This window comes from Ursus arctos, unplaced genomic scaffold (genome assembly GCF_023065955.2).
Source record: "Ursus arctos isolate Adak ecotype North America unplaced genomic scaffold, UrsArc2.0 scaffold_18, whole genome shotgun sequence".
NCBI lineage: Eukaryota > Metazoa > Chordata > Mammalia > Carnivora > Ursidae > Ursus > Ursus arctos.
In genome coordinates this window covers 3567002-3583324 of record NW_026622852.1, presented here as the reverse complement: position 1 = coordinate 3583324, position 16323 = coordinate 3567002, and the positions used below count along the sequence as shown (strand labels likewise).

At 35.3% G+C, this 16323-nt stretch overlaps 1 protein-coding gene across 13 annotated transcripts in view; it reads left to right on the top strand.

The window, feature by feature from the left end:
* PTPRD (protein tyrosine phosphatase receptor type D) overlaps positions 1 to 16323 on the top strand; it is a 502533-nt gene that overhangs the window by 329976 nt on the left and 156234 nt on the right. For 7 of the 13 annotated variants that reach the window (XM_057313441.1, XM_057313434.1, XM_057313438.1 and 4 more), the window contains exons 9-14: positions 1301 to 1434; positions 3977 to 4121; positions 7549 to 7854; positions 8732 to 8925; positions 11284 to 11310; positions 15201 to 15318. In XM_057313441.1, coding sequence (XP_057169424.1) covers positions 1301 to 1434; positions 3977 to 4121; positions 7549 to 7854; positions 8732 to 8925; positions 11284 to 11310; positions 15201 to 15318 — 924 coding nt within the window. The remainder of the gene's footprint in view (positions 1 to 1300; positions 1435 to 3976; positions 4122 to 7548; positions 7855 to 8731; positions 8926 to 11283; positions 11311 to 15200; positions 15319 to 16323) is intronic. The other 6 variants (XM_057313437.1, XM_057313436.1, XM_057313440.1 and 3 more) reach the window with 2 other exon arrangements.

Here is a 16323-nt window from a genome sequence, read left to right as displayed (position 1 = left end):
CAGCAAATATTGAGAACTCGTTCTTTCTGATAGCTGAGTAATATTCCATTGTATATATGGACCACAACTTCTTAATCCAGTCATCTGTTGAAGGTCATCTCGGTTCCTTCCACGATTTAGCTATTGTGGACAATGCTGCTATGAACATTGGGGTGCATATAGCCTTTCTCTGGATAGATGTCCCATTTTTTAATACATCTGATATATAGCTCTTTCACACTGTCTACTGCATGGGTTATATGACTAATATAAGAATTATATATGACATCTGATAAATTACCATATTTCTGATAATAAACGTATTCTCTAAACTTTTTGATTTGTGTAGTAATTTAGCTCCATCTCACTAGGGACAATATCAAGATTACATTAGGAGTAGTATATTAAGTCACTTAAAGTCAATTAGGGAGACGTCTGGATGGTTCAGTCAGCTTAGCATCTGCCTTTGGCTCAGGTCATGATCCCAGGGTCCTGGGATTGAGTCCCTCATCAGACTCCCCGCTCAGCAGATAGCCTACTTCTCCCTCTGCCAGCCACTCCCCCTGCTTGTGCTCTCTCTCTCTTTCTCTCTCTGACAAACAAATGAATAAAATCTTTAAAAAAAGAAAATCAATTAGAAGTAATTATTTATAAGCGATAGTTATTTTTTTATCTCTTTTTCAAAATGTAGGTTGGCAAGGAAAAATATTACGTCAAAAACTAAGGATGTACTGTATGGTGACTAACATAACATAATAAAAATTATTATTAAAAATAATTAATTAATTAATGAAAAAAGAAAAATACTACGTGATTCTGGTTTACCAGTAGGTTCTGTTAATGGGGTTAAAGGTGGAATTTTATAAACCTAATCAGAAATAATTTTGAAAGTTAAATGCAGTGCTAGAGAACAAGTTCTCAGCTGTAAAATAACAATTTTTTTTACATATTTAGCACTTGTTTATGATTTAGGCAATATTGATTCCACGTGCATTGTATGAATCATCTCATTTGTTACTTACAACAATATTATGAAATGTTATTTGTGAGACCAGATCTATTATCAGATTTATGCTCTGTTCTATGTTTGCTAATTCTCTATCTTGTTTGTTTTTAAACGGATGAGGAACAAGTGCAGTGTTAAAAATATTCTTGTACCTTGAAGGAGGAAAAATGGACTATAAACAATGTAAAGGACCTAGCTCTCCATTAAGTTACACATGTGGATACATTTTGAGAGGTTTAAACAGATGCACTAATGGAAGGGTTTTTGAATACTCATGGTGATGATGAACTCAGTCCTTTGCCTTCCTGTTTTTAGTACCAGGGCAACCACTAAACTTCAAAGCAGAACCTGAGTCTGAAACAAGTATTTTGCTGTCTTGGACACCTCCACGTTCAGACACCATTGCCAACTATGAACTGGTCTACAAAGATGGAGAGCATGGCGAGGAGGTAAGACTGATTCTCACCTTCTCATCATTCACTTTACTGGGGCACTACTCTATTTTCATGCCCAAGTTCTGACAAAAGGTCCGATGTCTATAGAGCACTTCGGTGGGAAAGATTTATTCATCAGAAAAAGAACTTGACCCCAAAAAACAGAATATTGATTTCAAGCCTTTGGGGGGTGGAATGGGGCAAACACCAACAATAAAACAGCTGTTGTCCCTATTTCCAGGTTTCCAAGCCTCTTCTAAAGTATCTAAAAGAATATACCCCTTGAGACTTAGGGACTTCCTTTATTTCTCTTCTGCATTATAGTACTTAAGTCATATAGTACTTAGGTCAAATGTCTTCCAAGGCTTTGGATGGATGAATTTATCTAAACTGGTTTAAGAGAAAGAGGCCCTGTGGCAAATGTTTATTGCTATGCCCAGACTTATTTGATATGGATGGGAGTATATATAATGTTTGAGTATGCTATGCAAATAAGTTGTACACTGAAGAAGTCTGGAAATTACTGATAGTTACTGAAAAGAGAAACAAAATCAATATAACTAATACATATACTGAGAGGTAATAGTAAGGATTTCACATATATTAACTCATTCAGTTCTTACAATAGTGCCATGAGTCAGTTTCTGTTTTTAATCGATTTCACACCTAACAAAATGAAGGCACAGAAAAAGTTAAACAGATTCCTGCACATCTCACACTACTGAATGGCAGAATTGGGATTTGAAAATCTAGGTAATCAGGTTCCAGAATCTATCTTTTTAACCAATAGGGTATACTCCTCTTGGGTGTACTTTGTATAAATTATAGAAATCAGTATTAAGGCACATCTAATATTTTCAGGATGGGAATATATGATATTAATGAATGTATCATAATGAATGTATTTCTTTTGTTACTGTGAAATCCAGTCTGGAACATTAGGACAAAAATGTTGGTGATACTATATGTAAAAACTCAATCCACATAAGTCATTTTATTACACCTTTTAGTATTCTTTATCTTAAAATATCTTCACAAAGCTAGGTAGCTCTTAACTTCTAACAGTAATACCTTTTTTTAAAAACACTCACATATTAAATGAAATATTATCAGTTAACTTATGGTATATCATTCTGAATGCTGTAATAAATTAGTATGTTCCTATAAACTTCTATCTTATTACAGCTGTTTGAATTGAGCAGAATCTCCAAAGACCAGGTTCTAAATGCAATGCTTTTAGAGTTAGCTAACAAAGCCAATATGAATTAAGTACTCAAAAAGTATGTAATTGAAATACTTTTATAACTTATAACTTAAAGTACTCATGTTACCACTATTGATGTTTTTATTAAGACATAATTCAACATCAATTTATTTTAAGTCCTTGCCACCACCCAACTAAAAAACAAAATTAAAACAAGGCAGGACAGTGGCGCTCCTTTGAGAATGCTGTGGATATAGGTGCTTGAATGTTGGCCCACCTACTCTGTTTTACAATTGTTTCTTTGGGGATTCCGTTTTTACTTACCATTTGGGAAATCTAAAACTTCTAAAAGCTTTTGTATTTCTGAGCCAGAATACCCTAGGGATGTTTTCTCTAGTTTTATATTTGAATTCCCCTTGAATGATTTCTGTTTGTGTGAACAGCAAACTCTATTTGATGAAAAGCCTTAAGATTATTTATGCCATTACTAGATTACATATTAGTGTGTATTTTAAGGCTTACTACAGGCTAATGTTCAATCTGAGATTGATTACCCATAGCTCTATTTTTGCTAAAATGCAAGTCAAATTTTAAGCATGAAAAGTAAGAGTTATAACATTCAATTAAAGAGACCTTATTTCAAAAGCCCTTTATGATGTTAAAATTTGCAGAAAAGTTTGTGACTTTTTTCTCTAGCTGTGTGCTCTATAGTCACAAAGAGAGAAAGTTTTAAAATGATTTTAAATCAGTCTAGAGTGATAATATGTTTTCATATAAATTATCCAGCTAACGAACATCTGATTTTTCTCCCATCAGAACTTTGCAATTTCAGATCTCTTGTAGCAATATCATAGAAACTGCACACTGGTTTCTGTTGCTACTTCTGGCCATATCTTCTTTGCACCAATTTAAATTGCAGAAGGTCATGGGAGATGAGCTAGATAATATCTTCACTTGAAATTGCACATATTGGCCAGACTCCACTCTCAGGGGCAGGTGTCACTTTCTGTTGTGGGCCACACATGCCCCTTAAGGTACAACACGCTTATGGGTGGTGGCCTCTTAACCTCCCTCTTCCTTGATGCATTTGGTCACTGCACCATCATTAGAATATCTCTGGCTTTCATTGTTCTGGTTGCCTTCTTTGTTGTAGAAATTTGCCTTTTAAACCCTGATATTTTCCTTGTATAGTTCCCCTGGTAGAGTCCTAGATACTCACTGTTGATTCTGTTTGTGATATTTTGATGACTTTATAACTCCAATGACAGACATCTGAGGTCGCAGGCAGTGTGCTAAAAATATTTGCATGAATCTTAATGAAAATGACCCAGTTCTTTCCTTACTTATCCACAGCAACGGATTACCATTGAGCCAGGGACATCTTACAGACTGCAAGGACTGAAACCCAACAGTTTGTACTACTTCCGCCTGGCCGCACGCTCTCCCCAGGGCCTGGGTGCTTCCACAGCTGAAATATCAGCCAGAACCATGCAGTCAAGTAGGTGTCTCTCTTTGCTTACTTTCTGCCCTTTTTCACTAGGAGGTGTTGCGTCTTTATCCCCCCCACACCCTGCCGCCAACAAACAAATCAGCTAATTAATAAGTTTGACAGTCAGTAGTTTCTATGCTAGTAAGCAACCGATTTGGAGATTACCACCATGACCTATGTTGGTTTCCAACTTGGTCCAAATAGCAGGTCCCATTCCCCCCCTTCCTAAACTGAAAGAAGTCGGAGGAGTTAGAAGACTTCATGAGGAAAATGAATGAAAGTTCCACCAGGCCCTGTGTAATGATTTATAAGGCTGTAAAGCAAAATTCTGGTTGAGAACACTGCCAAATAATCCACAAGAGGGCTTAACAAACTAAAGAGGTAACAAAGACCAAACCTTTAAGCTTTTTAAGCACACAGGTTTTTGGGGTTTTTTTTTTAAGTTTATTATTTATTTATTTATTTATTTATTTATTTTAGCGGGGGGGGGGGGTGGGAGAGGGACAAATGGAGGGAGAGAATCTTAAGCAGGCTCTACACCCATGCAGAGCTGGCTCTATCTCACTAACCTGAGAGCACGACCTGAGCTAAAATCAAGACTTAGATGCTTAGTCAACTGAGCCACCTAGGCACCCCCTAAGCGCACAGGTTTTAACTTTGCTAACAAGCGGGTTTTTATTTCATGTGTTTGTTTCTACTCAGAGAAAAGCTAAGCTTTTGTGACTACTTTGTTATTAACTCTGCAATTAGTACATCCGGAAATTTGGAACATTCGTAGAAAATCTGTATTTGGACAAATTTAGGAATAATGGAATAATCACAAGTACATTTACAATCCTAAATTGTATTTTGTTTCCTCAGGTTCATTTCTTTTTGGAACTGTTACCCTAAAGCATAGTTGTGTTTACCACAATGGGGGTTCATTGTGTCCAGGGAATGTTGCTTTGTGTAAAGTATTACATGAAAGTTTTATTTTTGATGGAAAGTTTGGTGACTTAAATAATACTATGGTTTGCTCTTTATTAGTAAGTTTCTATAATTAGTCTATTAAACAACCAATTACCTTGAATTGAACAGTTTTATGGATCTATTTCCCTAGGTATTTTTTTGATACTTTATATTTTATATGTGATTTTTGATAGTTACATATGCAGTAGATATGTGTAATCGCAATACATTGAATTTTGTAAAAAGGATGCTCTGCTGACCTAAATATTAGACCTATCAGCAAACATGAAATTTGTATTTTCTAAAAAATGAATTCTCTTTCATATAAGCAAGTCTAGATTCTATAGAAATTTAAAATCTTCCAGGTTTTTTGGAAGATAAAAGTTATATTCTTTCTCTTTCTCAAAACATGACTGTTGGTACAAAAAGTATTAGGATCCTATTACTTAATCCATTAGTGACGATAGCCTACTCCCATAAAATTCCCTTTCTTCTAAAAAATGAATCATGTAAATTAATGCAGTTTTGTATATTGTACAGGATAACTCTTAAACTCAGATATTTAATTAAAAGAAATGTGACATGCTTCAATATTCTGTTTTGCATGGTTTACAAAATTAACTTTTTTGCATGCATACATACACACATACCTACTTACATACATAGAGAAAGAATGGACATTTTATAACCACATCAAAAGCTTATCTACTTTTTATTTTATTAAAGTAAAAGGTTCAAGAGATGTTGACTATATTCTCACAGAATAGGAGGTCTGAAGGTAGCAATGTAGTAAAAACCAAATCAGCTTTTTAAAAAGAATTACAAATGAGTCCTTGCTGTTACATGAACAGCTCAATTTATTATGAATAATGATAATGCATATGAAATAGTTTTATAATTTGAAACATAAGAACGTGTAGTCAGAATCAATAAAAATGATAGATATTCCTGTGATTTTGCAAATCTTACTCCAAATTTTCAAGACTGTCTTATGAGAATGTCCTCTTCATCAGTGCAGGGAACTTTCATTTTGATTGACAATAATAAAGAACCCAAGACATGTAAATTTAAAAAGACTGATAATCCTGTAAACAATTAGATACAGATGATGCGATATAATATTAAGACCCACAAAGTCTAAGGAAATACCCAAACTACATATTCACGAACACAAAATTTTCTAGGATTTACTCATTCTACCACATCAATGCCTTAAAATAAATAAATATTGATATATATATATCATCCTTTTTATTTGTCCTTTAGGAATTATATATAATTAACTTTAAAAATAATTTATTATAATGGCTGCATTGCTCTTATTGCTTTTTTAATTTTTTTAAATAATGATATGTTTGGGTGATTTGATGGAAAATAATTGCTCAGTAAGTGACCATTTTATTTTATAATGGGCAATGAAAAGTTTATCTTTTAACTCTTATGTAAATTCTAATTTACATGAATAATTACATACAAAATGAAAGAAATTTTGCACATAAGTCATATCTTTTCCTGATAGTTCTCAGGTTTTTTTTTTTTTAAACAGTTCTTTTTAATGGCTGTGTTACTGACATTTTGTAAGGGATAGATGATTATTATTGATTATACCAAAATTTGTTGGTGGGATCTAATTCTTTACTAGCAATGGTGTCTCAAGAAGAGTTATAATAATTTTTTTAAAAAGCTGAAAGCTGATGTAGGGTAAGTACAAGTTACAGTCAGAATCAACAAGCCTGACATTACCCTCGGGTAGGTAAATCTTGGACTACGCGTTTTCATCCTTTATTGATTCTGCATGCTCACTGTATATGGGCTACAGTCAATGCTAGATTAACACCTTTCCTTAAAACTGGTCAGGCTGACTCAGTTTTTCACATAGTCAGAGGGAATGCTCTTATATTTGGGCTTTTATTTCTTTTCTTTCTTTTTTTTTTTAATTGGAATTGGTGAAAGGGCATCTGACAGTTATTGCAACTTTTTATACTTGAAAACCCTTTCGCGAATGAATACTGTATATGAATCACCCTCATTCTAGGATGTAGAAGTGAAAGCTTGAAACAGCATCTGTGAAACATCATCAGACTCTCATGTAATAAATCTTGCAATATTTACAGGTTTTTTTAAAGTTGGGTAGCCTGTACAATAGGGCTGGGGAATACTGAGGGATTGGTTTAGAAGAAGAATTTAAATTGCAGGTAGGTAATTTTATTTGAGGCTCTATTATCTCAAGGTTTCATGTTCACATATTCCCCCCACCCATTATTTAACAATTATTTTTGGTCATTTATTCATTTTTTGGTTTATTCATATTACTAAGCCAAGGTACATAAGTTTAAAATTTTATTTTAAGTTTCAAAGCCTTATTTTCGTTTTGTTGCCCTTATTGTTCGTTTATTTATTTTTGCCTTTTCTTTTGTTTTATCATTTTTTTTTCCAACCACTCCTGTCCTTTCACTCAAACCCTCCTTTAACTCACTACCAAAATAAGAGCCGTCAGCTCCTCCTCAAGACATTAGTTGTACCAGCCCAAGTTCCACTAGTATTTTGGTAAGTTGGCAACCTCCACCAGTGGAAAAACAGAATGGCATTATTACTGAATACTCCATCAAGTACACCTCAGTGGATGGAGAAGATGACAAACCTCATGAGATTTTGGGCATTCCTTCGGACACTACTAAATACCTTTTGGAACAGCTGGAAAAATGGACTGAGTACCGCATCACTGTAACAGCCCACACAGACGTCGGCCCTGGCCCCGAGAGCTTCTCCGTGTTGATTCGAACTGATGAAGATGGTATGTTGCCTCTGCTACGTCAGTTTGCACCCTTCTGACACAATCTCGGTCTGCTGTCTTTTGATAGGCTAACAGTAATCCGTTTTTCTCTGCTCATCTTTTTTTACCCAGCATCGCTGTAACTTCAGTAGTTTTTGCCAAAGACCTATCTTTGCTGCAGCCTGGGCATTTTTTTTTCTCTTTTTCAATCTCAACTTAATAATTTGCTTCCCTTTAAAAGAACACTTTGCTCCTATGACCTTGTAATCCAGGCCGTTCTCTGTACGTCTGTCTAAAGTCTTCTGCGTTTTTCTTGCGTTTTTTTAGCCACTTCTTTTACATTTTGAAGTTAACTTTTCAAATCTGCCTTCTTATCTTCTTGTTGCCTTTTTGTCTTGCATATTTCAGAGACACTGATGCTCGGCATTCAATTTTTGGCATCTGTTGTTTGGAAAACCTTTGATATGAGAAAAAAAGAAGAAAACTGATATAATCAAGAATCTTTTTATTCTGCTAAAAAGAAATCTTTAAAAAAACACACAACAATCAACAACCAGTTTTTGTTATTATTTCAATGCTACTCCTCTTTGTGCTTTAATGCTTTGAGCCTCAAAGCATCTTCCTTGGCTTTTGTACATTTTTTACATGTTTTTCTATTTCTCTGATACTCTTTTTTTCTTCCATTTTTTTTTTTTTTGGCATTGGTCATGTTTTTTGATCTTTTCTTAAAAGGTAGAGCAGATTGGTTGAGCATTTTCATTGCTTGAAAATGTTTGTATTCCACAAAGGAAACATAGTGGGTCTGCCCATTTTTTTTTTTAAACCTAAGTAAAGAAAATTCTCTGACTGGGTGGGACAAGTGCCTATAATTTTCTTTTATCCAATGATGTTGTTCCAGTTCCTAGTGGTCCTCCTCGCAAAGTCGAGGTAGAGGCTGTCAACTCAACATCTGTTAAAGTCTCATGGCGCTCACCTGTGCCCAATAAACAGCATGGCCAGATAAGAGGATACCAGGTGCATTATGTGAGGATGGAAAATGGTGAGCCCAAGGGCCAGCCCATGCTGAAGGATGTCATGCTGGCTGATGCGCAGGTAAGCCTCTGAAATTACATACCTGTGTTTTTACTTATTTATTATTTTATTTTGGTCTATCCCTTGAAATGGACCCCCATTTATTGACATTTAAAAAATCCTGTATGAAAATTCTAGTTTTTAAAACACATGATGTGTATTTACCTTCTCAGTCAGAATTGACAGCATGTGAAGAAGTGTGTTGTAATGAAATGACACTGAAACCTAATTAAAAACGTTATTGTTTTCTTAAAATACAGATACTCAAATCTACATTTATATCTGAGTTTGCCTTTCTGACTTCAAAAAAATCGAGTTGATGTTAATCAAAGTAACAAGAGGAATTCTAAGCAGCTGTGCTAGAATTACTTGAAACTAAATTGATCTTCTAAATGTGTAACTTATTCTGTTGAAGAATAGACTTTCTTACTTGAGGAAAGTTACCCAGATAGTATTTTATTTAGTACTTATTTATCAGACCATGTATTCAGAAGTAATTATTTCATTTCCACCCCAAAAATGAAGGTAATGACAATAAAAAAATTAGAGTTTTCCAGGAAATAAATGGGATCCCCTATGTTAAGCCAAGTTAAGAAAAGTATGAAGAGCCGTTGAGTGTGTGAGAAATTCTATTGATCCTCGGGTGGTAGTTTTCAACCATGCAGTCACTACTTGGCTTTGTAATCCGTTGTTTAAAGTAGAGCATTACATGTTTCTTTCTTTCTTTTTTTTTGTACATTAAAGTGTTTCAAAGATAATACCATAATAAATTCACCTGTATTCTACATAGTTACCTGAAAAGAAGAGGAAGATTTCAATTAATAGCTTCTACTGGGGATTACATGTAACCTGTGAATAGCTTCACTGTACTGGGTCCAGTAGTGATGGGATGTTATGAATAGGGGAGTACTATGCTTGTCTAGCTAACTGATAGGTGGGCATGGAAAAGGAGGGGGTTTGGAAAATCTGAAATTTATTTTGGTAAAAAGTTCCTTCCTTGTGTCAAAGTGAGGAGGGCTATGAGCCAAGTTGAGAACTATTATGTCAGGTTGCCAAATTTTTCATTATTGCCTCTGTACAAATAGGAGAGCAATCATGTCCCTGTGGCTGTAAGGAAAACATTGACCCTAATGTTTTAATATAATCAACTCACAAAAATGCTGTTTTTCCTTTGGTTTTGAAATATTTTAACTAAAGGTATCTGGATGTGTGATTCACTTAATCAGTTCCAAATCCAGTTCCATGGTTTTGCAGTCTACTTCTGTAAACTTATTCCTTTAGTTATTTCATAGTCCTTTAGACTCTGGAAAAGGAGTATTGTTTTTTCTAAATATTCCATACTGTCTGTGAAACAGCACTCACAATACGAAATTAATAAAACCATAATGCCTATGTTTTCTTTTGTAAGTCTGAACTTATGAAAAAGAAAATGATATGGCCGGGGCGCCTGGGTGGCTCAGTCGTTAAGCATCTGCCTTTGGCTCAGGGCATGATCCCAGAGTCCTGGGATCAAGCCCCACATCAGGCTCATCCACTGGGAGCCTGCTTCTTCCTCTCCCGCTCCCCCTGCCTGTGTTCCCTCTCTCACTGGCTGTCTGTCTCTCTGTCAAATAAATAAACAAAATCTTTAAAAAAAAAAAAAAAGAAAGAAAAAAAAAAGAAAATGATATAGCTATGATGCTTTGATATCCTCCGTCAGGTCCTAGATAATTTTACATTATAAACCTATAGTTCTGTCAGTGTTTTGTGGAGGATGGTGGTTAATGGAATTATATGATACAAAATGCTTTAAATGTCAACACAATTTTTCCCTTCTCTTCTATTTTGGCTTTTCTTTATTAATTTGCTGATTTTCCTTGTGTGTATGTTTTTGATTGTTGTTCTTTTGCCCACCTCATGTGTTCGCTGAATAGTCATTGAAATTCCACTGCATCTTGCAGATGTCCCTGGGGCTATAAGATTACAATATTTTATGAAAGGTGTTAATCTAAGTAGTGACATAAATTAATTGCATAACATAAAGAAAAAGTCAAAATAAATGTCATAAAGTAGTATATGATTAGAAACACTAGCTGTATGTTATGCCTTATTGATTCATTCCAATGAACCACACATTAAAAATATGCATTCGCTGATTTTAATAATAACAATTCAAAGCATATTTACTTTTGACCTCTGAGTTCGGGGTGAGTTTGGCAGCATAACATACCTACTCTTTGGAATTGTATTGTACACACTGTTTTTGTTTTGTTTTGTTTTGTTTTGTTTGTTCGTTTTAATCTAAGGAGTTAGGCAACATTGCCTTTATAAGGCTACAAATTTCTCTTCATTTCTTTTTATTTTGTTTTCCTCTTCCCCAACCTTCTTAATCTCAATCAGTGGGAATTTGATGATACTACTGAACATGTGAGTAATTTTGGACTGCTTTGTAAAAAGAGATTATAAATGCTTGTTTTTTGTGTTACCCCTCTTTCACTTATTTGTGATATGTCATCACAGTTTGCTTGGATGCATGAACTAACAAATTATTTTTAAATTATCTTCACTATGTGGTATACTTTTAATTTAGGTTTTTGTGAAATTGGCATGGTGCTACTATTTCATAAGAAATATCATGAGCTCATGTTGTTTTGATGGCTGCTACTAACTCTGCCTTGTGACACAGTTAGAGGAGGCACGCTTTAAGTGGAGGCACCACAGATGGGAGATATCAAGCTGTTTGATATAGGCCACTCATAAATCTTACCCCAGGGTTACATTTTCAGTGGATAACACCATGCAGATCTGGTACTAATTATATCAAGAAATGGCAATTCTCTGTTGTACCCATAGAAATTTGAGTTAAATTGAATGAGTCATGCCAAGAGGCAGAAACTATCTCACTGAGGGAGGAAGTTTTAAAAATATTCCAATGGCTAGATTATGTTATTTATTGAGAGCTTATTACTATGTATAGGTTTCCATGAAGGACATAGGATCTAACATCTGCCTTCGAAGCAGGCAGGCTTACAGTAGGTGGCTGGGAAGGATGTAAAGTTCAGAAACTTCCATAAAATACAACAGAAGCAATGCATAATTAAATAATAAATGAGTGGCATCGTCAGTAAGAACTGTGAGTTCAGAGGCCATGGACCAAGGAGGTAGAAGAGGTCTTGAAACTTTGTTGAGAACTTAAAAAATAAGTAAGGGTTGAAGAGGTGGAAAGTGTGTGTGTGTGTGTGTGTGTGTGTGTGTGTGTGTGTGTGTGTGTGTTGGAGAGCTGGAGATAGGAATGTATTTTTTAAAGATGAGTATGTGAGATGTAGTCATTGAGGCAGGTCAAGAATGTGATATAATCAAGTGACATGAGCTTGCTAATTCGACATGAATGAAGGGGTTGGGTTAGTAAATTAGTGCTAAGTATGGCTAAGAGATAACTTTTAATATAATGTTGGGAAAACCTGAAACATCAAGATAAAGAGCTGGCTTTTAACTCTTTAGTACTGGAGAGATATAGAAAATTATTAAAAATAGAAATAAGATAAAGGCTGGTAAGGATATTCTTTCATTTAGTAAAAAAAAATTTTTTTGTCCAAATGCAGGGCTCTTACTAGGAATATTGGTAAATATGATGGGCAAAGTATCAGTTTTAATGGAATTGACAGTGTTTTAAAAACTTTGACAGTGTTCCATAGTAAGAAATGCATTATATGTCATGACCAATGTTTTCATATGTTTAAAATAAAGGTCTTACAAAATAATACCTTACTTTAAACATATATAAAATTTAATATTTTGCATTAAAGTATATCTATTTGTTTTTTAAAATGCTGGTCATGACTGACTAAATTGATTTCATGACCTACTTAACTGGGTCATTACCTGCAGCTTAAAGCCAAAGACATAGTGGATAGATTAGAAAGAAAGAAGATAGTAAACAGGGAAACAAAAACAGTTCTTTTACTAAAATAGTCATAAAATAATAAAAATTCAATGACGTTGAGGCAGCAGAAATGAAAAAGGGACAGTTTTGGTCAATATTTTAAAGGAACAATTGACAAAAACTTGCTAACAATTTGAGGAAGAAAAGGAGATCAAGACCACTCATAAATTTGGAATATGCTATGCCATTCATTAAAGTGTAGAAGCAAGGAGGGGAATTTACTCCTGTAAATGACATTTGAGCTTCAGTCAAGCTGAACTTGAGGGAACAATTGATAGTCAAGGGAAATGTCCAGCATATATTTACAAAGTACATGCCACTGTACATGATTTCCCTGATGGGAAATCAGGGCTAGAAATGAGTTTAAGATATAGACAGAAAAAATTCTTTAAGGTTTAGAAATGTGGTTTTTTTAGGACTAGAGAGAAACATAGCAGGCCAGTAACTATTTCAGAATGTCCAGGAATGCCAATTTTTAATAGGCAGGAAGTTGAATGGAAATATGGTAGGAGAAGGCAAAGAATGAGGAATGGTAGCCATGATATCAGCCACACTACCTCACAGAGGATATGGAAACCAAGAAATAAGGTGTAACACAAGAGATGATGTGATGCAAGCAGATAGAGGTGTGTCCAGCAGAGGTTATACCACCGCAGAGGGTTTGACCAATTTCAAATTTCATTACATGTGTTATCCTGTAACAGCCTATGAAAGAGGAAGGGCATGTGTGGTTAATCCCAATTTGATAAATGAGAAATGACTTATATATAAATGAAAAAGACTTATATAAGGCTCATATATAAGGCTGTATAAATTTCCTGCCTCATGATTTGGTGATAGAACCAAGCCCTCCTTCCCCACCTCCCCAGCCTTGCCTACCTTCAACAGAAATCCAGTAGCATGTGAGAGGGACCTTGGAAACAATAATGTTGTCATTTTCCCATCATAATTTCTGGAATACCCAGTATATGTACTGTAATTTAGAATGCTACTCTTGGGTGATTCAGATGACTTTTATAGCCTCTATAATGTTAGTGAAACCATTCCAAGGTCCTGAAAATAAAATCTCTCCCAAATTTAACCCATTCATCTGGCAGAATCATGTTTCCAATGGCTATTCAGGATAATATCTGAAATTCTTGAATTTCCACTCCGATGATATTCCTACTATTTTGAGAAAAGCACATTGTCAAACGCTGTCATATTTGGGATAAGATTCAACAACTGAGTTCAATGGTGCCCCTTACAGCCTTGCACAGAAAATCCTTCTGTCCTCCACACAATCTAGTCCATTCCATGAACTCTCACTTGCATTGTCTTCAGATGCAGAAGACAATGACATTGTATTATTTCTTAAATCTAACCATATTCAAATTGAAAACATAGCTGTGCCAAATATCTGAAAGGGATCTTTATAACTGTATTTGTGTGCGGGGATGTGGGCGTGTGTGTAGAAACTCTAAAGAAAATAACAGAACAAGTTAATAACTACTGTATGTAAAGAATCACATAATCTCCAGTTTGGAAGAACAGATCTAAGTTTTGTAACCGTCACAGTTTGGGGCCCTAATTAAGAGAAATCTAGAGTTTTGATAAATAGTTTGTGACACTTAACATTTTCTAAATAGAATTAATTGAGCACATTCCATGATGATGTGGTAAAAAAAAAAAAATTGTTCTTTGGTTTTATGACATACTCCAAATCACCAGACAATTCTCCTCCTAAGTGTGTAATGATTTTAGTTCGTAGTCTATATAATTAACCAATATGTTGCTCAAGTCCTAAGAAACTTCTCTGGCTGTCAAGATATCTAGGTCCAACAGATCAGCCATTTGGCACAATACTAGCATGGTGATAAAATAGACTACATTGGCATCAACCCATCACTGGTCTGTGGGCCAGGCTATAGGGGATGCATAGTGAGAGCTCCTGGCATAATACAACTGCTGGTCTATGGTTTGCTCACCATGAGCCAGGCATAGTTGTGTTTACCTGATATAACTCATTTAATCCTTCTATTATTTCACATGGAAAATGGAGGTACAAAGGGAGTTAACTCCCCTGCCCTGGTTCACCAAACTAGGAAATAAGGAGATGCAGGTTTAAATTCAAGAATTCAGGAGTTCTGGCCTTAGGTTTCATGTTTTTAACGACTACTTCTTAGGATTACCTCTTACGATGGCTGACGACCCCACTTTAATGCCAGCATGAAAACATAGCATTCATAGCATGAACAACAGGCATGAAACTTCCAGTGCTTGGCATGGCTATGGGGAGTATTTAAGCATGCATAGAATGAGGATAGATGCTTTGATTTCCCCCTGGAGTGTTTGTGGTGTTTTAAATCAGTGTCATTCTATTGTGTCATTTTAGGACATGATTATTTCTGGGCTACAGCCTGAAACTTCCTACTCCCTCACTGTCACAGCCTACACCACCAAAGGAGATGGTGCTCGCAGCAAGCCCAAACTGGTGTCCACCACTGGGGCAGGTAACCATATCTGTGCATATGTGTGCCTTGGGCATCTTCCAGGTGACAATAATACTAATTTTCCAAATGGTATGGTGAATTCTATCAGAAAGAAAAAGTGGACTGTGGTCAACTTTTGTGTTTTTTGATACACAGTTCAGAAGAAAAACATTAAGATATACTTTGCCCAAATTATTCGGTCAGTCATTCAACAAGTATGTTTGTGAGCACCCACTACATGTCAGGCACTACTCCCAGTACTGGGGATACAGCAATGAACAAAACAGAAATATTCTTCCCTCCTGAAACTTATTTTCTGAGTAGAACCAGATAATTAACAAGTAGACAAATGAGTATATAATAAACTATCAGTAAGTGAGAAATTGAAAAATAAAAGTGTGTAGATATGAAGGATAGGATAGCCCCTAGGAGATGTTTGGAAAGAGTGATTGGAAAGGATCTCTTAGAAGAAAGCTATTTGAGCTGAGAAATGAATGATGTGGAAGAGCAAGTCCCGTGAATGTCCAGAGGGATGATTGTGTGGGCAGGGATGTCACTCATGTGCTTCAACCTCTCTCAGCAACAAACTTCTTCAGAAGAGCGGCCATCTTGAACTGGATTGATGACTTACAGTTTTGGGTTTTGTTTTGTTTTGTTTTGTTTTTGTCATTTTCTTCTCCTCACTCCTTGCTGTGGGGATTCTGAAGAGGCCAAATCACATAAAAGATGGGGAACAGAAAAGAGAAGAAAAGTAAGAAGGCTACAAAATATGAGATTGCTCCTCTGAAGAGCAAAGTTTCTTAATGCTCTTTAGAGTTACTTTGATTGGCTTACATTAGGAAAAACCAGCATGAAGGAAGACCTGAGATTGTAAAACCAATAAATTAAGACATAATTACAAAAGGATTCTCCTCCAATCCCTTTATATCACAATCTCCCATGGAACATTTAAACTATGATTTGATTTACTCCTCCCGAATCGCTTCTCACACAACTTTTTAGGAACACACCTCTATGTAAAGGCAT